The 26,874-nt window shown below is 37.2% G+C and overlaps 1 protein-coding gene across 1 annotated transcript in view; it reads left to right on the forward strand.

Moving 5' to 3' along the window:
- The window catches only part of cdh12b (cadherin 12b), a 140,923-nt gene that overhangs the window by 83,723 nt on the left and 30,326 nt on the right, over positions 1–26,874 (forward strand). The window contains exons 4-6 of the mRNA XM_084433726.1: positions 3,390–3,509; positions 6,630–6,797; positions 12,419–12,606. Of these exons, the coding sequence (XP_084289852.1) occupies positions 3,390–3,509; positions 6,630–6,797; positions 12,419–12,606 (476 nt within the window). The remainder of the gene's footprint in view (positions 1–3,389; positions 3,510–6,629; positions 6,798–12,418; positions 12,607–26,874) is intronic.

Raw genomic sequence — 26,874 nt, forward strand, 5'->3', positions numbered from 1 at the left:
GCCGTCAGATAATGAGAAGTGCATGGGCTCCAAATCCCCACCAAACTGGATTACACAGCCCTAGTAGGATTTCTCATCTCACAGAGACCTTGATTGTATTACTGATTATTTCACCAAGGCATCTGCTCTGGGTGATGATGGCAGCAGGACCTTATTTTGTTACTGTCTCTGCTTCTCTAAAAAGGCTCGTCTCTTAAGCCGGCCAGAAGTTGTATCGATTTCCACACAGCCTAATCCAATCGCCGTAACTACTAGCAGATCAATGTAGCGCTATCCTCTTGCATTCATGGAACACATTGCAGAGCTTGTTAAAGTCATAATGGCCTCCATTATTTGGACAAATATTCTTAATCATGATGTCAAATATGATTGCAGACGATGCATCAATCCCTGAGGCCACGCTGGGGAGCTATGTAATATGACGCTACGTTCCCTGCAAACATGATGGTCGATGAAATGCTGGTTCCTTTGAGTTATATAACATTTAACTGGGTACTTCACTGATTTATAGTCTAAAGAAGAGACGAAACTTGTTTGTTAACCAGTTTAGATGGAAACATCAAGGGCCCACCATTGTTGTTTGCACTCACTGCATGCTATTGAAACATTTCATCTCAAAACTATTTGTAATTAGACTTCAACGATATTTGATCACAGATTTATTGCAGAAATGATAAACACATCGTTAATGACAACACAGCACACGTCTGCATTTACCTATGCTCTGGTATATTTGTCATGACAAGGATTTACTGAACAGCATCCATTCTAACTTTTAGTTTAAAAACATGTGCACATATAAAGTAATATTGATGGATTATCGCTTGTTTAGAATGATCATGTTTAAATTATACCAAATGTAAAAGAGTTTAGTAATGCTTTATTTCGATAGTCCACTTTAGACATTCTACTAATTGTAGATTACTTTGACTATGTCAACTAGCAGTCATTACAATATTATTAGACTCTATGCTTAATATCTGCTAAAACTTTATTTTGATGTTCCTCCAACAGACATTCTACTGACATGTCAATTTATTATAAACCAACAGTCCACTAATACCATAATGAGAGTTGACATGAGTGTGCAAAGTTACTTATAGTTAGTAGAATGTCTAAAGTGGACTGTGAAAACAAAGTGTTACCAATTTGGGACACAAACGAAAGACAAAAAAGAAATAATAATTATAATAATTTAAGAAAAGAGCCAACAATTTCACAGCTATTTTGACATGAAGCCGATAAATTCAAAGTCGCAGTTTCAAGCAGTCTTATATTTATAAGAATAAAATGTGTTTATGACAAATGCTAAGCCTTTAGTTTCATTATAGGCTACCTCAAATCATTACAATTACTAATATTTTATGCCTCTAACAATTCACAATTCAACTCCAACGACTTCCAAACAAAGAGTCTGAAAATCTGTTCTTCCAAATGAATCTCTGCAATTCAGAGTTATTTGTATAGCACTTTTAATGAATGGTAATTATGACAAAGTTGCTTTACATATTTCAGGAATTGCCTGCAACAGTACAGCGCAGTAAACAGAAGCAGTAATTCTCTGGGACTCATTTGTTGTCATTGGCCCTGAGAGAGATCGGTTTTAAAAAACGGCCCTGAACGAAAACATTCACTGACTATTTTAGGAAAAGCAAGATTTGGTGGAACTGTTCATAAATCTGTAACAAGTCCTATAAAAACATCATGAGATTATCTTAAAATATTACAATTATGCTTTTGTCTTGATACCCTATATTTTTGTATAATTTACACATGAAGAAATCATGTGATATCATGTCATTCTTGATGATCGTAAGGATAAAACAACTGGAAATACAGAGTGCATAGAAAGTTTAACTGCATCTTATAAGCTGATACTGTAAAACTGAAAATTCCAGGAGATAAATCACTTGTTACAACATACCGGACATAATAACCCTGATTTAAATCGCCTTTCATCTGTCAAGCACAAAGCAAACAGTTTTGTTTCAAATTTGTTTTGAGCTTGTGAGTTTAAAGAGATTTTCATCATGGAAAAAGCCAAATATATATTCAGATAAACAAAAGAAATAAGCAAAGCTTTGCATGGCAAGTGGGAAAAAAAACACCAAGAGTTTGGTGTCGAGCTTAATAAACTACATGCCCTATCCAACACCAAAGCCCTTTTCATGTTGCTTCCCCTGAGGATGACAGATCAGGGTAATTCACTTTGAGATTGCCTGTTCCTTGATCTGAATGGCAACAGAATGAAATGAAACCCTCCCCTTCCCAGCTGAATCAAAGCTACTCATGATCTCAGATAGCAAAATGTGAATAGACCGGTTTATAAGCGCACCATAGTCCAACACTGAAGCTATAGGCCTATTTTGCAGACGTCTGTGTGATTTATATTGTGGCTGCTGCCATCACAAAAGCATAACTGAGTCTTGCTGTTACGCACAAACAAGAGAGTAGGATTCCTGCAATTCTGCCTGGTCAATGTGTCCATATTTCTTATGTACTTAATCAGGTTACGGGATTTTGCTCTGACAGAATGTGACTCTAATTTGGAAGTCTCTTAAAGGAGGGGAACTGTAGGTTTTTAATGCTTTTCACCTCTTTATGTGGAGGCCAGAACAATCTGAAAGCATGTCGATGTGTGCTGAGAGAACTGTAAAAAAAAATCCCATTTCATTGGGAAATGGCCTTGATTTAAAATCTGTACAATTACTTCTTGATTTCTTTTGTTTCTTTCTTTTCTCTCTCTTCCAAGGCCTTCACGTTTCATTCCTCATCTCAAACAGTACAGTGTGATAATTCATTCAACGTTGTGGTTTGAGTGTTTTCATAAAAGATGCTATAAAATCACAATTGACCTTATACTTCTTATGAAATATCCCTGTAGATATATACACTAACTACTGTATATATTCCCTATATATAAGCAATATATCACAAGCAGGAGTATGAAATGGATATAATCAGGAAACTATTCTAGAAGAACACACAATTGCTGCTAAATTGCGAGATGGTCAGAGTGCAGAATTCTGCTGCATTTCAGTAAAACACGGTGATTCAGCGGACCGTGACCATCAGTTCATTTCACAATACAGATGGTTTGTCATTTATTGGGCAATTTAAAAGCGCTGCCCTTTGTAATGTAAAAACTGCTATTGCAGACATATCAAAATACAGTGGAAAATCATTCCACAGGAATCTACTTGGTTTTATGTCAGCCCATCAGAACAAACGCATATAATGACGTGCCTATAGGCCTGTTTTCGAGTCACGGTCAAACCCAATCCAATCTACCGAGGGCAGGTCCATACAGTTATAACCACGAACAAAGCACATCTTTCATATCTATTCATGCAGTTTAACACAAATGAATATCATCTGTCTGTTTGCAGGTACGTACGTGATGAAGGTGACGGCAACAGATGCAGACGACCCCACATACGGCAACAGCGCCCGGGTGGTGTACAGCATACTGCACGGGCAGCCGTACTTCTCCGTCGACCCCAAAACTGGTAAAGCACTCCTGAATGTTTGAGAGAAAACATACAGAAAAATGTTTGCTACATTAAAAATGAAATTATTATTATAAGAAACAAGTTCCGCTGCTTTGTTTGAGTAATAACAACAGGCTAGGCTCATTAATTTCACAGTTCACAGGTTTCAACATAATTACATTCATTGACCCTATTAGACAAATAAGCTCGACGGTTTGATTTGATAATGTGGCCAGTCAAGAAAATGGATTTATAACTCAAAATAAACTGCAATTCATTTTGAATAGTGGAACAGAAAGGGACATACTGTCAGCTAAGCAGGCCTGAAAAGAGATATGGTTATACAATCAGGTGCTACTTTTCAGACCCCAATACCCTCTAAGTGAGAGCAAATGGATTTTTCTGTTGTTTATATGGTTAGATTAGAAGAACTGTAGCATCATCAAAATGATGCAACAAATAAACTGCCTTTTATTTTCTGCCAGTGAATATTTTGCTATGCAATATTCAGGAGCGTTTACTACAATGAATGTGAATCTACTAATGGGTGTCCTGTGCATTCAGTGAGCTGTAATATCCAATATGTAAAAGCACAAAGCCCAAACCTGCACGAAAAACTTGATGCACAGAGCGTGTGCAAGAATTTCACACTTGTATGTATGTCAGTATCTTTACGGCCCTGTTGTACAAGTATGAAGCATAGCAAACAGGACTACATGAATAAAAATATAATATCCTGATATCAGCAAACCCGCTGGGCTCAAAGGGTGAAAAAATCAAATGATTTGTAAAGGAAGAAAAATCTGGTTTTGTCCCATGCAGGCCGTAATAAAACCGACAGTAAACAAAAGCTGTGAGACGAGGGTGGGGGTAAAAGTCAGGGGGTAAAATTCATAACGGAATTCAACAGAGTCGTGAGAGAAAACAGACTCAGAAAACACACACCTTAAAGGAATAGTTCAACCAAAAATGAAGGTGTGCTATCATTTAATCACCCCCATGTAGTTTAGGGTGACCATATTTTAGTTTTCAGAAAAGAGGACGGGGGGCTCAGTTGATGGGCGGGGGCGTGGTTTGGGGAGGCGTGGTTAAGGGGTGGGGACGTGGTTGGGGGTGAATACATAAAAAAATAATTGACAAATACATTCACAACCTTGCAACTATGTTATTGTACTTTAATACATAAGGTAATACATCATTACCATTCAATGTTTGGCCCGCAACAAAGGGAAGCGTGTATTTAAAGTATACGCTTAATGGCCCAATGTAAAAAATAATGAAAACCAGGACATTTTCATCACTTTATAAAAAACAGTCAGGACGGCCAGGACAGGACGTGAAAACAGGACATGTCCTGGGAAAACAGGACGTTTGGTCACCCTAATGTAGTTCCAATCCTGTGTTATTTTATTTTGAAATAGGAAAGATCTCAGGCAGAGTTTCTGCTTTCAGTGCAAGAAAAATGCATGATGATGCAGTAAATTATTTTTAGGTGAACTACTCCTTTAATTACTGACACAAACTTCAAAAAGAGATCTGTCCATGCAGAACTAAAGTAAAAAAAAAAAACATATCGTGATGTAACAGATACACCTTTTACATTTCATTTGAAACTGGTTTTGTATGAAGGTCTGTGCCCTTTTTAACTGCTCACTGCCATATCTAATTCATCCTATGAAGTGCTCTCTTGATCTGGGAAAGCTTCTTGTGACGTTGGGAAATGCATTAGTTGTGCTTTATGGAAGAAAAGTGAGGAAAGGTGTTGCTACATTGGCTTTGTCGGCTTGTTAAGACTGTTAAGTATCAGAAGCTTTAGGACTGACCTCAATCTTTTAGCCAGAGAAAAACACTTGAAGGAAAAGGTGTATATCACTGGTTTCGGGAAGGTTTTAACAGTTTGCTGCCCAAGGAGAACATTTTTTAATTTCTATGGTACTTTAGAAACCATCTATGTGCTGTAACTTTAAAGAACCTGAAGGGGATATAATATAATATCAAAAAATATTTATTTCAAAGAGCCACATAGTCTTTTTTTTTTGTTTTTTTTACAGTGTTTGATGTACTATGTAGACATACTCTAATGCTTCCACCGAAAGCATTTATGGACACTAAACTGCAAAAATGCTTATAAGTCATAATTTGTCAAAACCATAAATACATTAACATATGGATGCACACATTTACACAAACACCTATTCAATGTTAAGCAATTTGCTAAATGAATGACAATATGAATTTATATGAACTTTCCATGCAAAGAAGTCAATCAAAACAAAAGTCATACAGAAGTCTTAAAGCTATAAACTATATGTTTAACTTTTATTTTGTAAAATAATAAGCTTCAGATTTATGCTTTTAAATCCTCCCCAAATGGCCACATTTTATTTCATATTAAGTGCCTCAACATAAACTTTTTCACTTCAAAATGATTATTTTTGTGTTTATTAACATGATATCACTTCACATGTGTTGAGCCCTGAATATTCCTTTAGTTCTAAAAGTCAGCGAAAAGGTTGCGAATGGTCAAGTACAGCAAAATCAGCCTTTAATACAGAAAGAGTTATTTTTAATATTGAATGTTTAGTTATGGCATCAGAGGCTAACAGGGTCGTGCTAATTAGCAAAACCTCGACCCATTGTTTGGATTCCATTCCACTGAGTAGACACCATGTCCTATGGATTAAAACATGTTGGTACATTTTACAACCATGATAAATGTGTAAAAAATGTAGGAAACATCAGCCAGGACATATCTATCAGGATGTGTACCTAAGCAGGACTAATGTATAATCCCCAAACACTAAATTGAACCCTTTAACAAACCAAATGTTATGTGGGTAAGTCATGCTGAGAGGTTAATCGATTTTCAGAACACCAATAATAGCATACAAATGGCACACTGCACCTTTAAGTTCAATTTGCTTTGGTTTCCTTTTCCGCAATGCTCCAGACTTCCATCCCGCTCTCAATCTCAATTGTGTCTGTTATTTGAGATTACCACTCACATCCCTTTCTCAGCATACCTCATTGTCAGGTCTAAACCCTATTCTTCTCCTCACCTTACCCGGCTTTATCTCTTTATCATCCTTCTCTCTGGTCTCTTCTTTCCATTAACACTGTCTTTCGATCTGTGCGCAGGTGTGATCAGGACAGCTCTCCCCAACATGGACCGGGAGGTGAAGGAGTTGTATCAGGTTCTCATCCAGGCCAAAGACATGGGTGGGCAGTTAGGGGGTCTGGCAGGGACCACCACCATCAACATCACCCTAAGTGACGTCAACGACAACCCACCTAGGTTCTCCAAAAGTAAGACAATGGATCATTGATAAACTCATGTAAACTCAAATCAGTCAAAAGTTTGGACACACCTGCTCATTCTTTTATTTTCAACATTTTAGATCAGAGGTGTCCAATCCTGCTCCTGTTAGGCCACTGTCCTGCAAAGTTTAGCTCCAACCCCAGTTAAACACACCTGAACCAGCTGATCAAGGTCTCACTAGGCACATTAAAGAACTTCTGAGCAGGTGTGTTAAGGCAAGTTGGAGCTAAATGCTGCCGGGCAGTGGCCCTTCAGGACATACTTTGGACACCCCTGTTTTAGATTAATAATAAAGCCTTGCCTTTTAATGGTCTTAACCATTTTAATCACAAATTACTGGTCAGTAAATTAGCAAGAAATGCACCAATACTGTAGATAAAGTAACTTAGCACGGCCTTCAACTTGCAGACAGCTTTTTACAGAAGGAGGAGTCAGTGTTGTTCCACTCAATGTTAATGTCTTCAAACAGTTCATGAGTATATAGTTGAAAATGTCTCCCAGTTTGTTTGAGCTTAATGTGAGACCAAATATTCACTATAGGGTTCAAATCTGGACACTGACCAGGCCTAAACATGATGGATTTGTTCTCAAGTCACTTCTTGGTTGTCTTTGCGATTTGTGCAGGAGCATTGTCTTTACCAATAACATCTGATCATTCCTCTTTAGATAACAACTTTTCAATTGTGGGAAGCAAGCCATTCTGCAATATTCTGCTGAACTCCAAAGCATTAAATGACTTTTCACAGTGAAGCATCTCACCAATAGCAGCAGCTAAAAAGGCTCTGCACACAATGACACTCTTCATCCACGCTTCACTGTGGTAGAGATGCATTTATTATTATATTTCTCAGCAGAGTTTCAAAGACATCGCTCAGGAGCATCACCATGCAACTCCTGTTTCATTGTGATTCAACTCTCCACACATAAATTCCCATTCTGACAAAAACTTCATTCTGTCTTTTTTCTGAGACAGCAATGGCTTTTTAAGTAGTGCATTTGCTTACATTTAGCTAATTTCCTGAGCAATAATATGTGGTAGACATTTTAAAGTCCCCCTGTAGCCAATCATTTTATCCCTTAAAACTCACCATAATAAAAAAATGTCCTTAAAAAAAAAAAAGTCATGCCCTAAAATAGCTTTAATGTAACTCTACACCCTTGCCTCATTTAGCATACGCGGATCCAAGAATATGCAAATTAGACACGCCTCCACTCACTCAGACCAGCTCAGAGATCCACTTGTTGACGATCACACGATGATGTGATTGGTTACAAGGTAGTTTGTGATGTCAGAAACACCAGCGAAGTTTTTTAGACTGTCTTTGGTTCACTGCCGTTTTAAGGAGAAAATACTCAGCAACGGTTTTGACTTATGAATTCCACATAGACATATAAACAACATTAAAAACTTTATGTTCACCACAGGCGGACTTTAAAGCTTATTATTCCACTTATTCTGCTAACTCTACCCCTACAGTCTACTAATACTCTAATGAGAGTTAGTTGACAAGTAGGTGCAACGTTATAGTCAACAGAATGTCTAAAGTGAACCATTTTATTATTATTGTTTGATTATTATTCAGAGTTTTCCCATTACAAATGTAAGTATGGAAATTATTTATTGACTAAAAATGTTAAACAAATAAAAATCTGTATTATTTAACCTTGCTAAAACATCCTGGGAAGCTTTTTTTAACATTATGAAAAGAGTTCAGAAGTTTGCCATCTGCTCTTTTTAAAATATAAAATGTTAGTAGGTACAATTTATTCTGTCCACAAAACAAATTTAAAGCATTTATGCATAAACCTTTAGATCACAAGGTTTTTAAGATAATGAGAACCATAAACTCAGGCAAGTGTGTCTAAACCTTTCACTGGTAATGTAAATTTGCAGCATTTTCTTTTTAAATGCACATAGGAAAGCTTAGAAAATGTATGCCAGCATTTCTTGAAAAATAAATAAATAATCTTGAATCTATAAATATTGTTTGGATAAGCCAGTAAATGCAGCATATTTAACAGCATCCCCAGAGAAGTAGTAGGAAAAAAAAAACTGCACACAAATAGTATTGGTTCTTGAGTGTATCAACATGCTAGATTTGAATATGTAAATTAATGAGATTTTTTAGAGAAACCAAAGTTTCCTAAGTGATCCAAGTTTCCAAGCAATCATACAAATGAGAACGCAGTCTTCATAGCTTCTACCTTGCAGCCTCATATTTCATGCGTTTTTATGCTTGTAGAACGTCCTTTGTTTATTTTTCCACTGAAATAAGCCCAAGCCTTTAAACAGGTGAATGTGAACAGGCTCCATTTGCGCTCAGAAATCGTGAAATAGAAATCATGTTGAGTTTCAGTGATGAGCACTGGTTTTCTCGCTGTGTAAATATTGGTAATACCCTGGGAGAGAAGAAGATTTCCATCTGCATGTCTCAGAGGATGGCACTATGATGACTGCTGCATTCTGGGCCATGTCTCTGCCTCTCTCTCTCTCTCTCTCTCTCTCTCTCTCTCTCTCTCTCTCTCTCTGTTTGTTTTTTGGTGCATAGTACTAACGCATCTAATGACTTCTTAATTAGCTGAGGTGTTTTTTTTAGCTGTGGCATGGCCACTCAACACATTCGTTTTTACTAATCAGCATGATCTGTTTGTGCCTACCGTGCATGTGTCTTCACCAGCATTGGGGTAACTAAGTAGCCGTTCTACTAACTTAGTATTATTATTTTTTTTTACAGTTTTAGTAGCGTGACATTAGTTCAGCTGTTTTCACAGTATAGCTTAGCCAAAAAAAATATTCTAACAAAAAGCAGTGTAGTGTGAAACCAACACCACATATGACACATTTACATCCAAGTGCATTGAGGCAGTTATCAAGCACTCTTTCCAACAATAATGTTCTCTCTAGGGTTGCCAACTTGCAAAATTTGGCAAAGAAGGTGGAATACTGTGGCAGTATGGGACTGTTGTTATGTAAATAAAATCAGAAATCATTGAACATTAAATCAGAATCAGTGCCATTTATTTACTTAATACACAATCCTGGTCACTTTAAAATTTAAATTAAGTCAACATTTACTCACCCTGGTGTTGTTGTAATGCAGTATTCCCTTCTTTCTTTTTCTGACCACAAAAGGAGAATTTTTTTAAGAAAAATGTCCCGCTCGCGCTCGTCCATAGAATGGCAGTGAATAGCGACCAGCATCAAGCTTTAAAAATAAAGATGCAAAAGTAGCCTATCACAGAATGTTCCCATACAACATGTGCAGGGTGCGAACTACAGGGAGGTAGGGGGAGCTAGGCTTAAGGGATAAGACATGGGCTCCCCTGAAATGTGATTCGTGAAATTTGATGTAAATTCAATTTAAACCTAATTCACTTCAATAAAGATAACTATACATGCTATTCTTGTCATGAGCATCAAGGTGTGGTGGCGCTGCGGTGCAAATTCCACTCATGTTTACATTTAAAATTTATGCATTTGGCAGACACTTTTATCCAAAGCGACTTACATTGCATTTCAAGGTACACATTTTACATTCTTATCAGTTCTCAATTCTTGCTTTCCCTGGGAATCGAACCCATGACCTTGGCATTGCAAGCACCAACGCTCTACTGTTTGAGCAACAGGAAAGCTAGTACATGTGTTAACTCAAAGATTCGTAGAAAAATAGAAACGTTGGAGATCATTGATCTGTGAGCAAAGTCCTTGAAATCCATTCTGCAGGTAGCATATAGCACCACTTCTTGGATTTCTGGACGAACAGCAAAGGAAGCTGACCCCGGGCCTCTGTGGTCGATTCTGTGTTAAGGTCAAGGTTATTCCCAATTATGTGTTGTGGCTAGGTTGTTATAGGTCTGCGTGACTCTTGATGTCTTATGCCTAATTTAACGGAGGAATTACGGTATTCTTATGTAGCCTGACGAGTAATTTAACCGTTGTTCATGTGAACTGAAAGACAGCCTATTTACTATTTGTGGGTGGCTGTTTGCTGTTTGACCTGTCAATTTGTGTCGATAAAGTATAATAGGTATCCTGTATAGTGATTTATCCTGTATAGTGCTTGCATAAAGCAAGTAGTGCATACACTTGTAGCTGTTATGTATCTTTGTAAGCAGGGCTTGACATTAACACCGGCCAACCCGCCAAATGCGGGTGGATTTTGCTCGTGGCGGGTAACATAGTCACTCCAACTAGCCACTTTGGGGGGTTGAATAATTGTAGTCTTTTCAAAAGGCATCTGAAATAAGTGTGACACTACAACTCCCATGAGTATTAGGGCTGTGTCAACGTCAACGAATATTCTAAATTCGAATATATATTCGAATAGTTTTTAAAAAACAGAATTTCAAAGGTGAAAAATTAATATTTGAATGTGGAAAAACGCCCGAGGTAGCAGAGGCGCGACTGTCTGCTTTGCGAGTGGGCGCGCTGCCTGAAGGGTCAGAGACAGGTAACAGGAAGAAGCGTTAACGTTAAACAGAAACATTACTAAAGTGTAGCCTACTGTACTGACTGAATAGATATTGCATGAATAAGGTAGGTTAGATACAGCAGTTTCATGTACTGCAGGCTTCCACTGGTTTGATTATTTACCATTTCATGTCAAGGAAAAGGTCCATGTTTACCACATCACAGCTCGCTCTGAGCATTCAATGTCGGTTCTATATACTGTAAAACTTCAATTAATGTTAATAATATTTGTTTCAATCACTGAATGAAGCCTGCTATATTACAGTCGCGACCTTAAATTGCTTGCACAAAACTCTTGATCAGCACTCAACATTTGCTTTGTTGTTGTTCATTTAAACCGTTATGCACAGAGAGCGTGACGCCTCATTCGCGCCGCAAGACCTCCAGACGCACGTAAATGCGTCTTTACATTGACTTAACATTGAAATCACGCTATTCGCGTTTAGTGTGAACGCAGCATGAGGGTGTGAGGGCGAGAGAGAGAAAGAGTGCCTGCGAGTGAGTGAGAGTGAGGTCTGCGGTCTTGGCCATTAGTTGATGTACTTGTTTTTGTGTAGGTAATGCGTTGTCAAATATGTTTAAACTTAAATAAACTACCTATACAAGTATGTCTCTTTGTATTAATTTGTCCTGTTATTGATGTAATGCGCGTCATTGACAAAATGCGCAACCAGATGTTCGAATAGTTTGAATATAGGCTATGTGTGTTTTTTAGAGGGAATATTCGAACGTAATTTTTTAGCAATTTTGACAGCCCTAATGAGTACTACATGCACACAGTGTTGCCTTGCGCTTGCGCCCTAGTGACCGACAACAGAAACGAAGAGACAGCTAGCTGCCCTGCTGGAGTTACGTCGTATGCTGGTGGAGCCATTTGGCGACATATAATACATAATACATGTCAACAGCATTGGCTAGTGAGCAAAAAAGTTAAGGTCAAGCCCTGTTTGTAAGTCATTGTAAGTCCTCTTTTGAGGCACGCGCAAACGCACAAACACCCCATGTCTAATGTCACGTTTTTAGTCATTGGTACATGTTATTCCAAACATGAATGAAACTGAAACATTTGCTCAAAACTAGTTTTCAAAGCAGCTTCCCCAACATGTGCTTCAAAACAACTGATTTTTGATTCTACAGGCATCTTCCATCTGCGTGTACCGGAGTCATCAGCAGTCGGGTCAGCGGTTGGCCGAATCAAAGCTCATGATCTGGACATAGGGAAAAACGCGGAAGTGGAATACAACATCGTCCCTGGAGATGGAGGAGCCATGTTTGACATCACCACCAACGAGCACAATCAGGAGGGCATCATCATGCTCAAAAAGGTAAAGCCTTATTTACTGGACAATCTATTCGAACAACAAATACATACACAGGTTAAAAGCTCAGCGGTTGATTTGTATTATTAAATGGAGGTCACATTAAAACATTAAAAATGCAACATTTTGTCATGCTTTACACTTGCCGTACACTAATTAGAATTGTCCCTCAGTAAATGAAGTTTTATCAAAATGTAATGGACTTGGTTACCAAGGAGAGATGAGATGAAATATGAGGCGTATTTTGTGTGAGGAAAACAGAAAAATCAAGGTATCTTGTAAAATTTCCAATTAAGCTGCAATTTTGTCAAATTGTGCAAAAAACGTGGAAACCAGTTATTAAGCCAGTTTTCAGCCCTAAGGTTTTACATGCTGCCATGAAGTCACACTATAGAACAGAAACGCACAAAAGCTTGACTTTTAAATACAGAAACATTAATATACAGTACATGTAAAATGTCCTCCCTCCAGGCCAGTCTATCAGAGTTGCCATAGTCCTTCAACGCTGTGTCGTGACTCAACCATACACTGAAAATGACAGAGAGCCCATCATTCATACAACCGCAACCGCATTATCAAAACATCACTCAAACATCACTGTTAAGAGCACTTTGGGATAATTGTGTCTGACATTAAGGACTCCCCCAAAGGTAAACGCGAACATTCAGCTCGACTGGAGAGTGCGCAAGGTGACTTTCTTTGATTTGAATTGAGCTCAGTACTTAAATACTGGCAGCGTGACAGGACTTATTATTGCGGCACACATCTCTTTATACTATCTCTATTGTCTCCGCCTAGTGGAATGAGAACAGCCTCGTCAATAAAAACAGCTGGTATAATAGGCTATTACCGAAACTGCACTGCGTTGATCTCTTTAGTGTTAGTGGAGATATATGAGGGTGGAGAGTACTAACTGTGTCCATATGCTTCCCTCTAAATGCACACAGTATGCATGAAAATAACACAGCCAGGAATCCCCACATACTCTACACAATACTTTCTAGACATCATCTATCACATACACACCGCTTTCGAAGTGACAGGAGTGTTTATGTGCCGGAATGAAACACAGAGGTTGTCTAAGTGCAAAGTTTTACCTGGTTTTGAAGCTGTGAACAAGAACCATTAATCTATATAGGGACATTTTTAAATAACTGTTTTCTATTTTAAAGTTTCAAAATGTAATTCATTCCTGTGATGCAAAGCTGAATTTTCAGCATCATTACTCCAGTCCTCAGTCACATGATCCTTCAGAAATCCTTCTAATATGCTGATTTGCTGCTCAAGAAACATTTATTATTAATATCAATGTTGAAAATGGCTGTGCTGATTAATATTCTTGTGGAAACCATGTTACTTCTATTTAGGATTCTTTGATTAATTTAATAAATACTAAAAAATGTATTCATTTATTTGAAATTCTTATATTTTGTAACATTATAAATGTTTTTTTAACTGACTTTCAATCAAATTAATGGGTCCTTTTGAATATTTATTCAAAATTCCTGCCCCCAATATTTTGAACAGTATACACTAAGTATAAAAAACTGAACAATAAAATATATTAACAATAAGATTAAAAAAAAAAGATAAAAAAAAGTTTGTAGACAAACTTTAAGTTGGCTTGAAAACAACATTGCCAGAAAGTTTGAAGTAGTTTTAAAAGCTTGAAGTTTGAAAGTTTTCAGATTGAAATAGTTTGTTTTAGTTTAGTAGTTTTAAAAGAGATAGATAGATAGATAGATAGATAGATAGATAGATAGATAGATAGATAGATAGATAGATAGATAGATAGATAGATAGATAGATAGATAGATAGATAGATAGATAGATAGATAGATAGATAGATAGATAGATAGATAGATAGATAGATAGATAGATTTGACTTGCTTTACGCCAAGCGTTACTATAGCCGATAGGTGGAGCCTATATAAAAAAATATATACCGTTTCTGATGTCGCAATACATCATACTTTCATAAAATCATGCAACATACTCTACCTTGTGGACATCATTATTTCCAAAGCCGGTGCTGGATAAACAAACAGCGTGTGTGTGACGGTAGGCTAAATTATTTACGACAGCAGTAATGGACAGTTCCGCTTCCAACCTGTAGGGGGACCGAATAGGAAAACAGTTATTTGGTGTTGCTTTAAAATCTCTCATTGACCCATCGGTTTTGGTGCAATATTGCATCAAGGAACCTAATAATTGTAAGTACACAATAAAAGACCACAGCGATATTAAACAGCATCATTATTTCATTTTACCTGCATGCCAGCCATCTCTTCCAGAAAACAGAGATGACTAAGTTACCTCCAGGAATAGAGCACTGCACCATTCCCAAGGGTACTCATAAAATCTGACACATTCACACTCAGAGTTGCAAACACTTCTCTTATAAAACCGTTGAAGCTATAAATGGTTTCGTTGTGATTTGAAATTTTCTTTGTCAACACATTGCATAAAGAATCGCATGGGATATGGAGGCCGAGCTAATAAAGTGTGTCATAAAACAACAGGCAAGCATCAAGTGATGACATCAAAACAGCATGTTTTTTTTGTTTTTGTTTTTTTGTGCCTTAATATCTCCCTAAGTTGCACACAAGATAAGTCATAGTCACTGATTCAAAGACAAATGGACCTTTGCACACTTGATGAATCAGAATGAAGACTGAAATAAAATATGTCATTACATTACAGGTAATATGTTTATTCTGTGCAATGGTAAAATTGTCAAGAGAAAGAGATTTAGCTATACTAACCTTTTAATCATAATGCTCAACGGGAGCTGTAGAAATGAAGGTCCTGCATTACAATTTTAAAAGCCCATCACTTGTTTGTTTACTCTAAAATGTGCACATTTGCTGGCCCAGACTAAAAAAATATATGACCATAACATACTTTGAGAAACACAAATTAAATTGTAAATTACTTCAGGTCTTGTTTGTGCACTTTCCACAGCAACCATTTCCACATCAAAACATCAGCATCTCAGTTACCATAGAAATATAGATTATTGAGCAGCGGTCTCACAACACTAAAGGCTGAATCCATACTATATCAGCATGCTTTTTGTTCTTCTCCTTTTCTTTTTCAGTGCACAACCTTTCCCCCCTCCTTTGAGGCATAAAGATACAGCATTATGATTTTGTTCTCTACACTTCTCTGACAGTCCACTTAGAGTTTTCAGTGCTTTGTCTGTATTCTTGGGGGTTCAGGACACCAGTTACAGGTGTGGACAACAGACATTAGTGCAGTTATTTTCTCTTTGTACAGCTGAGAGAGATTGGGAGAGTTATTGTGGGCATGGATTGTCTCAGTATGACTGTGTGTCGTGCCAACACTGAGACAGAATGATGCATTCTCCTCAATAGGAGGTCCAGGCAGCAATCCTGCCAGTGTGGAGATGCGGTCTCTTTCTCCACAGCGAAATAATTGAAGCATGTGCCCTACAAGCAAAACATTACATGAGGTGAAGAGGTTTCTGTTTTTGGGGTTTTGTTTTTTTCCCCTCTGTGTCTGAGAAGTGTTTTTGTGCACATGTGTGCTGTTTATGCGCTTGATAGCAATGAGGCATGGTGACCCCTCTGTGATTTGGAACAGTGGGCAGAACAGGAATAATCGTTCTCTGCAGTTTAACAACAGGAACAGACTAACACAAACACACAATGGGAATGTTCCGGATGCTATTCTACCTACTGTTTTGAAAGAAAAAAATAAGCGGTATTTGCACTATGTTCGAGATGCTGTTTTGAAATAAGCAAATTTCATCCTACATTTGCTAAAATATGCAGTAGACTATTAGAATATGACACTGTATCCCACCATTTAATACAATGCTGAATTAAACATGCAACACCAGTGAAGGTAAATAATGTAGCATGCTGTTTAAAATGTTTGTCATTGCTAATTGCATATAGTTTAAGATGATATTTTAATAGGCAGTATGCAGTAAATCTTGCCAACGTTGCTAAAAATCATTTTATTTAGGCTTGCCATGGTTTGGTGATGCTGATTATAATTTGCACAATAGATACCAGCGATACTGGTGTGAAAATGTATATTTGGTAAAAGGTGGAAAGTATGGAAGCCCATTTCCAACACATAAAAAAACAATAATGCTTTGGTAAATCCTAATTATAACATTAAAAGTCAAATTTATTAAATAAAAAGTCATAATTGTGACAAAAATATTGACTTATGTCAACAATGACCTTTTATATCATAATGCGAATTTTTTTTTCTAATGTGGCGGAAGTAGGCTTCCAGCTGTTTTAGGATGGGAAACAGTTCTTATGTCAATATTATAAGGACAATTATTGCATATCACTATTAAGTGTCCAACCAGTGGTACTGCCGGTATAGCCAGTTTGAATTCGAATAACACACCAGCATGCAAATTACAGTCTAATTATACATGAATACACCATTATAATTACTTTACTCAATATTGCACAATCTATAAAATTTGCTTGGAAAAAAGTTTCATTCTGTTCCATTATTTTCGACCAAACTGCCACTGTTACCAAGTAGATTACATTTTGTTTAATCAATTCAATAAATACAAATGCCATCTTAAATAACCAAGTCATGCTTTCCCAATAATTTCGAGATGCTGCTAACTGCAGAGCCAATGGGTGGAGCCTGACATCCAGCCCCCCCTCTCTGGACACAATGGGTGGAGTTTGAAGGTCTAGCCACACCCTAACCATAACCCTATCCCTAAACCTAATTAGGTCAAGCTCCACCCACAGAGATGGAGCTGGACTTGGTCAAACTCCACCCACGACATCCAAAGAGGGGGAGCTGGATACTTAGATACTTTTGGAGCTTATACCACTTGATAATGGCAGCAATAATAATATATGAAAAATGCAGTAGAGACTTTCGTGATCAGTTTTGATGGTGCTAATGAATCATTGAATCGGTATTTAATCAACTCACTGAAACAGACAGGCTGAATCTATACTACTCCTATTATTTTTACTATATCGTTCTATGACTGTATAGTAAAGCCTGTTTTATACTTCTGCGTCGAACTCACGCCGTAGCTACGTCGCAGGCTGTGTGTAGCGCGTGTACCCTGACGTGCACCTCTCCAAAAATGTAACAACACGTCAACTCTACGCGGACACAAGCGCTGTGATTGGTCTGCTTGAACCCCTCCCTCGGGTTTCACATGCTCCCTCTGCGCGCGTCAACGCGGACAACGACGCAGAAGTATAAATGAAAACCAATGCGTTGCCTACAGCGTAGAGGCTTCGGCGTAGGTCCGACGCAGAAGTATGAAACAGGCTTAAGCCTGTATGTGGTTCCAAATTCAGCAACTACTTCTATTCAGATAAAGGTGCGATTTTACTTGTAAAAAGCAAAAGTAAGCTGAAGACTACTATAGCGGGGCTTTGGCTGAATGGTGCTTTGTGCTGGCCGACTGAATGAGATGTATTTGCGTGTGTGTGTGTGTGTGTGTGTGTCTGTGTGTTGAGAGGATCATCAAGGCTTAAGGATTGTGAGTGATTACCTGCTCTACTGTCAGCTTGAACATGGGCAACACAGGAGATCATGAAAATGTTTAGACAACCTCTCGGCTAAAGTAGCGATTAAAGCAAACAATAGGCCCTGCCGATCCCCGCTACAATCGTGCGAAACATCCCTATTTACAATTCCTCAAATAAACACTCGGCGGCACAATAATGCGCATACACATGCTTATATGTGTACACAGACACACACACATGCAGCGAGTCACATATTCCCTTATCTTCGGTTCTACTCAAAGGATGTTCTTGTCAGATTAAAATGCTTTGTGATGTATTGTGTATTTGTGTGCCTGTTTGCGAATGTGCATGAAATGATTGTTTTGTGAAAGCGGTAATTGAAATACTAAATATAGAGAAGAGGCTTTTATGCGACAGACCCCACACATTTTACATTTAGGGCAGACCAGGGCCAGTTGTCACAGTTTTTTTGTCACAGTGAAAATCTGCTATTAAATAACATAATATTGTGGTTTAGTGTGTGTGTGTGTGTGTGTGTGTGTGTGTGTGTGTGTGTGGTTATCTATATACTAATAATAATGAATATATGTGAATGTTAAATTATTTGGGGAAAAAACATTACTGAACCGAAATTGATTTGACACACTATCAAATCAATACGCTATCATTCAAAAGTTTGTTTGTTTTTATTTAAAAAATAATTAATTTATACTTTTATTTAGAAAGGATCCATTACATTGATCAAAACTAACAGTAAAACATTTCTAATGTTAAAAAAGGTTTATATTTCACATTAATGCTGATCTTTTGAATTTTCTATTAAGATTTTCTAAAAAAAAAAAAAAAGGTTTTATATTAATATTAATATTAAATATGTATGTAAATATTAAGCAGCTGATTAGAATCATTTCTGAAGGATTGTGTGACAATGAACACTGGAGTATTCAGCTTTTGCCATCACAGAAACATAATAAAACAGAAAACAGCTGCAATAATTGTAATACCATTACACAATAATGCTGTTTTATTGTATTTTTGATCCAATAAATGCAGCCTTGGTGAGCAAGAGAGTTATTTAAAAAAATCTTACCGACCCCAATGTTTTGGACTTTTATGTGCACACAAATAGACACACTTATATATACATAACCAAACGGTCAGGTATAACCACGTTGGGAGATTTACACTTCACACCAGTCAGCATTCTGTGCGGTGGTGTGAAGCAACGACAGCCCCGAATTCCCAGAAAGTGGGTCAGCTCGTGATTAGTCATCAAAAACAAATGATGCTCGTTTCTCCCATTAGTAAACAAAAGCAATTATTCTTTTTAGTTGTGAGAGAAGTCTGATCCCACAGGATCTCACCGTCTCCCACTCCCTCAGAGTTGGCAACACAACACAGAATATAGGCCTACTAATTATCACATAGTTCACTTAAACAAAGAAACAATGGCAAAACATTGAAGACAATTTGAGCCGCAGAGAGGCTAACAAAACATGACAAGAAAAAGTGTGAGGCAGATGGACATCCGTGGCAGAATGTCAACACAATTATCGACGCTGCTCTCCAATTGCCACATGGAAACATGACTTCTGAAAGTAAGGCACAAGCTTACATGTCTTCAGTCTAATGACTCATTCCTGCAGTGTCCTACTCTGTCAGAGTTTCTCATCCCTCATTAAGTATGTCATTAATGTGCTGTTTGATCTATAAATCAGCTGAGAGTGCTCAAACTGCCACTGTCACTGGGATTTTAATGACTCACCTCTTCCGTGATAAAAAAGTAATGGCATATTCACCTGATTTGAGATCGTTTGGGAAGGAGGAAAGTCTTGCATGCAAAAATCACATTGGATAGCCTCCACATTTTCTACATGTGTTTTGTTTGGGAACATGAACTGTAGGTTTCCAACAGGAGAGAGCAGTGCCACCTATGGGTGACTCCTGGTTAATATACTGGTAAAATAAATAAAAAGGGCAACGTTCAAAAGGGAATATAGCTTACTTCTTACTGAATACTACAAATCGACCATATACTGGTTATTAATTATTAAATAGTGTGTGAAACAGAATACATTATGCAATAATAAAGATTTCAAACAGTAGTTTGTAACATTGTTGTCACATGACCTTGTCACGTTCAGTTTGTCTGGTTAGCTTTTGTAAATATCTTGTTTCTCCATTCGAAAATTGTACAGAAGGACACAAAAAAGTGTGTTCTATATATAAATGTGTGTGGTATGAATGTCATATGGACGTACTACATTCACCATGTTGTCATCATCATTCATCATGTGATCTACTAGCTTAATTTGCGAAATTAGTTAATCACTTCTCTGCCATTCACAAATCCTCTCCCGTTGCATCATGGGATAGTAAAGTGTCCATCGTACGCACACTTCAGAATCTCACCGGAAGTATTTTTTCCTTCTCTTTTATTAGCATTGTGAATTCAGACATAATTCTTTCGTTTTTCTCACCTACTATAGGTAGTATGCGGTTTCAGATGCAGCTGGAATGTCAAGTCAAGTGCATTGTATTGTGGGATATAGTATTTCGTGCAAATGGAAAGTAGGTCATTCATGTGGAAAATCTGCATACAGTGCACAGTTTACATTGTATATTCTGCAGAAATAGTATGCTATTATGCTATTTCAAACAGCCAGGAGGAATAATATCGTATTCGGAAGCAGAAACAGCTTGTTTACCTTCATGCAAAAGTGTGAATGTGAAATGTAATGACATGACAGACAAGTGACAAAGATGTGATGATGTATACTTGATTATATCCGATTATACATATCAAAGACGCCACATCCAGTATGTGTGCGTGTGTGTGTACGTACAAGTAGGAATGTCAGCATGCACGGCATGTGGTAAAGAATATGTGGGATATAAAAAAAACTTTAGCTGAGAGCAGCAGTCTGAAGGTGACGTGATGTTAGTGGTGTGTTTGTGGCAGCACTGTGAACTGAGGTTATTAGTGGGGATATTTTATACCACCAAATGTCAAGAATCTAGAAACCAAAGGTGTGTTATGACATTACCTGTGTGCCTGCGGATATATGCGTCATTTGAAACCTGGTGTGCAATATACGTTTGTTGTGCCCTAGTTTTGTGTGTATGTCTATTTCGAAAATCCCAAAGATCACGTTATCCTTTTTACTATGGTGAGATAACACCATGTCAACGAAGACATCAAACTTCCCAGTTACAACATGAATTATCGACACAGAAAACTCATTTAGCAGTAGAGGGCTCTGCATGCTTTGCTGGTTCCAAATAGAGGGCTGTTTGCACCTCTAAACCCTGCTGTGGTTGGAGTAGGCCTTACCGTCTATTCCCAGGCACTTCTGCTCAATGCAGAGCACACACTGCTGTGTTTACCTCCAGTGATCATTCCGTTTTAAAACAATGTCAAGTTTGATGTATTGGCCAATACTTGTGGAACAGTGTTGTGAGATACAGTTTATGAATTTGGTTGTGTGGTTGCTTGCTAGATTAAGAGATTCTGCTACTGATTCTGTGAAGCGCATTATGGCAAAATATTCAGCAATTTCAAGTGCAGTTCCCTTTAAGGTTCTCAATTAGTGGGCCATGAACCGAAAATGAGACACAGGGACAAAACATAAGAAAAAAAAAAATCATTCTTTGGTAAATCATAATTATGTTGTAATTTATAAAAAAAATTAAAAAAAAAAAATTTGAAATAATTATGAGAGAGAAAGTCAAAACTATGAAATACCGAGTCATAATCATAAAAGATAAAAAGACAAAACTATGAGATACTAATTCATAATTGTGAAAGTCAAAAGTGACGAGAAAAAGTCACATTTTGTCATTATTGTCTTTTTCTCATAATTGCAACTTTTTACTTCTTTTAATTAGTTATTAATAATTATCCGAGAAAGCTCTCGGATTTCATCAAAAATATCTTAACTTGTGTTCCGAAGACGAACGAAGGTCTTACGGGTTTGGAATTACATGAGGGTGAGTAATTAATGACAGAAATTTCATGTTTGGTTGAACTAACCCTTTAAAACCCACTGGAACTGATGGCTAAACATCTCCTCAAAGACACCATGCTGATGCTCTCCAATTACTTTTATCTTCCAACCTGCAATCTTTGTACTTCCAGCTAAGAGGCTTACAGCAATATTGAGGTTGTTTTCAATGTAATGTCTAGACGTTGCATTTGTGGCATCCTACTGATTTACAAAGACACTAATTTTGATTTGTCTCAGTTTTTAATAATGCATGAGAGACATATTTTACAGCAATGTACTTACAATGGAAGCCACTGTTTAAGAGATGTGTTTATACTCCTAAAATCATGTGCAATTGTTGAAAAGCTATAGGCTTTCATTCTGGATGTTTATTTTTTTTATTGATTTTGGCTATCAACAGCATGGTTACTGGTAATCTTAATGCACACCCTTGAATACGAAATCTGCTATTTTTTGTGTTGTATATAGATAGCATATTTTTTTGTCATATTTGTCTACCCAAACTAGTTTAAGACTATGGTTAGTGCCAAGATAGCGGTAAAAAGTTGCAATTTCAAAGTTGTCACGTCAAAAAGTGCATCTGGATGAGTAGTGTCTGTATGTGAACAATAGGTTAAAAGTAATTTATTATATTTGTCTCTGTTTTCAAATATTTTCCATCTATTTCTTTCAGAATGATGCTGCCTTTCCATATTGTACCTCGCTGACGCACATTTGTTTGCTGTTTGCCAGAGTGTAACAGAATATAAAGCAAATTAAGTCAGCAAAAAGGTTCATAACAGTATAATTTTAGAACTGCACAACTGCAGTTTCAAGTACTCTCTAAAGTCGTGCACTAGCCGAGTGGACTTATTTTGGGAGCTGTGTCTTTGTGTCAATACAAATTATCCACTGTGCAGTTTCGCTAATAAAGTACATCAAGCTAACTTGCGTGATGATCCTGTAATGCACTCATTCATGCTGATTAAATGAGCTCTTATCCACCCAGATCAGCAGGAGTTCTTTACCTCAGAAAAACATCCTGGCCATGGCTTGCATTGCCAGTAATTAAGCACATTCTGACAAAATAGAATATATAATTGGGTCCTTTTGTTTCTTTAAAGCCTCTTGCTTTCCAGGTGTCCAAAAAGAATCTCGCACCACTGCATTAAGATGTACTGCTGTTGTTTTCTCTGGTGCTGAAAGTGTGTCATCATTAGTATGCACAAGGTGCAAATATAAGTAGGCCAGATTTCTTTAAATAGAAAGCAGTCTTTCTGTTTTTACAGAATTTTTTATCAAATAAATGCTGCCTTGGTGAGCATACTGTAAGAGACAAAAATCTTATCGACCCCAAACTTTTGAATGGTAGTGTATATACACAGTCGTATATGTAAAATATTTATTTAATAACACATAATGATTGTAATGTCATTATAATTGCATAATTTTTGCATAATAACAGACAATTCCATAATTGTCTGTAAACATACAGAGAGCCCTATCATCTTGTAGTATTATTTAAGGTTAAAAATAACTTTTCGTTGTTAAAATAACTTTATTTAATGTTATAAGTAAAAATATTATAAATATGTAATATAATACACATATTTAGCAAAAAAAATTCTAGTCAACTAACCTGCTATAGCCTATATTATGGTCAAAAATGGCTTTCCTGAGGTAAATGTTATGTGACATAATTGTTCTCCAGCTGTTTTATTGACCCTTTCCGTGGATGAAAAACACTGATTGATCGATATTATGTATGAGGAATATACATTTTGGTTAGTTGTACTGTATCTTTCAACAGTGTTCATTCGTGTTTATTTACTTTTAGCTAGTAGAGATGATCGGTTCACATGCCGCTAGGGATCTGTCACGTCACATTTACAAGCGCCCAAAAGTTTTTTATTGTTTGAACTTCATTATAAAATTGACAGAATCTGAGAGCTAAGATAAAAAAATTTGATATCATAAGTAACCTGCTCTGTCTAGTCTGTCGGTCTCCGTGTCCTCTTTGCTTCACGATTTTTCGAAAATTGATGTGTGGCGTGAGAGCGTGTGAAAAGTGTCAATCACGGTGAATGCGTGAGAGTTGGCAGCTCTGGGAATTACAGGTGGCAGGCAGAGCTACAATAAGTGTATCTACGTTCCATGTGTCCATTTTATGTGCCCATCTTGAAAAGGGAATGAAAAAAGTTGTGTTAGAGTAATACTGTTCACAAACAAATCCAGCTCTTATTAAATATGCATCATCCTGCATCCTGCGTCCTTAAGAGAAAAGTGTACAAGTGAGCCAACGAGCTGATGGGCTCATGCAAAAAAAAGAAAAAAAAAGAAAAGCCTTTTCATGAAAACTTGGAGCTGTTTCACAGGCCAAGGCTAACAGGCGCACTGTAACAACAACAAGAAGAGCACTTTTTCCGGGTGCTTCACATTGTAATCTTATTTAGATGAAGGCAAACTGCATTACACTATACGAAAATCTGGGAGCGGGTTCTGCATACTAATAGGAGTGTGTATTGATATCGTGCAGAGAAGCCCTGAGGATTAAAGGGCTGACTTTAATAATAGCTATTGATTTCACAAAGATCTTCTTAAGTAAGAATAGAATAATGCAGTATTTGCCTGTGTGGGCAAAATGTCTGCTAGAGCCCCTATTGGTTACAAAGAATAAGCACAGATCCGCTAATGGAAATAAAAACGAACTTTACATCAAAGCGCTCTCACATCTACAACCTGAGTTGCGGCAGAAATTCTCCAGAGGACAGTGACGCTGCGTTCTAAAAGCCCCTTAGTGTTTTAGAAATAATCATGAAGCGAATGCTAATGGCAGACATATTTACATTGCACCGAAAGGCTCAGAGCATCTGCACCTACACAATGGATGTTGTTTGTTTCAGGATCAGGTGCGCAATTATTCAATTCCCACAACTGGCATTGACGGCTTGGGCTGCGATCATCTGGATTTCTCTGTTGGCACTCACACCAGTGCAAGGAGGGAGCACATTACCATATCAAAGAGTTCAGTGGCATGAAGTGTTGAATTTAAAGTGTCTTTTGTTCTGGTAACGTTTAAGTGTCAGTACACGCAGATACGGAAATGAGTATTTCCCTCACGTACACATATACACGTACTGCCTGAACTACTAACACCTTTCCTGAGGCCTTTGATCTACGTAGTGTTGATTAATGTTCTTCAAAGCTTTTAGCTTCTCAGACCAAATGTATCTGTTATAGAGATGAACTGATGCTACATTTATCTTCCGATACTGATAGCCAGTGTAACGCATTTCAGATGTTATGGGAAGAAGGAGGCGGGAACCGGCGAACATTTAATGATAAAAATAAAACAAAACGAAAGTAAAAGACAGCAATAAGATATAAGATACACTCAAATAAAAACGGAAATGTTTATATGCAACTCAGTTGCACGTAAACACTTGTCTTCATGACAAATTTCCATATATAATTGACAGTAAATAAGCTCCTCTCTAGTGTTTTTTGTTAACACCGGATAACATTCCTGAGGTAAACGCAACGTTAAGTGACTGTTTTTATTGACATCTTTCCGTAGTTGAAACACTGATTGAGTGATTACATGAGACATGATTAATTTCAGTAAGTTGTACTGTATTATCCAACTCCTTCTGAGATTCTTGCATGTTTGAGGAATAACCTGTATTAAAGTGGAAGAAAAAGTTCTCGCTCAACGCTGCTGCTTGAGCTGAGGCGTACACAGCGACATGTCATGCCACAATTAAGTGCATCAAAACAGCATTTATTGTTTGAATTTCATGACAGAATTTGAAAGCTGAGTCTTTGTTTCTAATCACAAGCAACAGAGCACAAAGCTCTTTGCGATTATTGGATGGGGGCGTTGCAAATAATGTTTGGTGTAGGGAAAACTGCTGACCTGGCAATCCTGGCTTTGACAGGAGTATTTTGTGCATAGTGGCCATCATCATGTTCCCATTTGCCGTTTGGGGTCCTGCCGTTTGCAGTCGTTTGGGCTCTGTGGCATTCAAGATGCAGTTCGAAGTGGGTTGCTTGATATACCCACTCTATGAGGGACTACTCTGGTTACTTCATTTTTACCCTACTGCTCATTCTGTTTGGACTGTTTGTCAGATATTTGTATATTTTTCACTCTGGACTATGCATGGTTATTTACTATATGATTATTGATGTGTATACTGTAATGTTTGTTCTATTTGTCCTGTTTTTGATGTATTTATGTTTATTGATTGTAAAGTGCTTTGAGCTTGGGAAGGTATATAAATTAAACATATTATTATTATTATTAAATCTAACACCAAAATAAGCACATTAATATATATTTTGCACAATTTGAATATCTATATTCATAAACATATATATGTTAATAAGTAAACAAAAATATATGTAATTGTATATAAATTAATTTAATTTATTCTTGTGATGTTAAAGCTGAATTTTCAGCATCATTACTCTAGTCTTCAGTGTCACATGATCCTTCAGAAATCATTCTAATATGCTGATTTGCAGCTCAATAATTTTTTATTATTATTATTATCAATTGTCATGGTGCAGGCAAAGAAATATGAGCAGAGGATCTAAATTGCAGCAGTTTTAGTTTATTTACAAAAAATTAAGCCACAGAAGCCTATCCAGAAGGTAGAAATCAGCGTAACAGCTTCACACAAGTAAAGACAATGCAGGACCAATGAGAAGAACCAAACTGAGGGCTTACATTCATGGTGAAATGGGGAACCAAACAAGACTCAGGTGAACATAATCAATGAACC

Source organism: Rutilus rutilus (assembly GCF_951802725.1).
Source record: "Rutilus rutilus genome assembly, chromosome: 16".
NCBI classification, from domain to species: Eukaryota; Metazoa; Chordata; class Actinopteri; order Cypriniformes; family Leuciscidae; genus Rutilus; species Rutilus rutilus.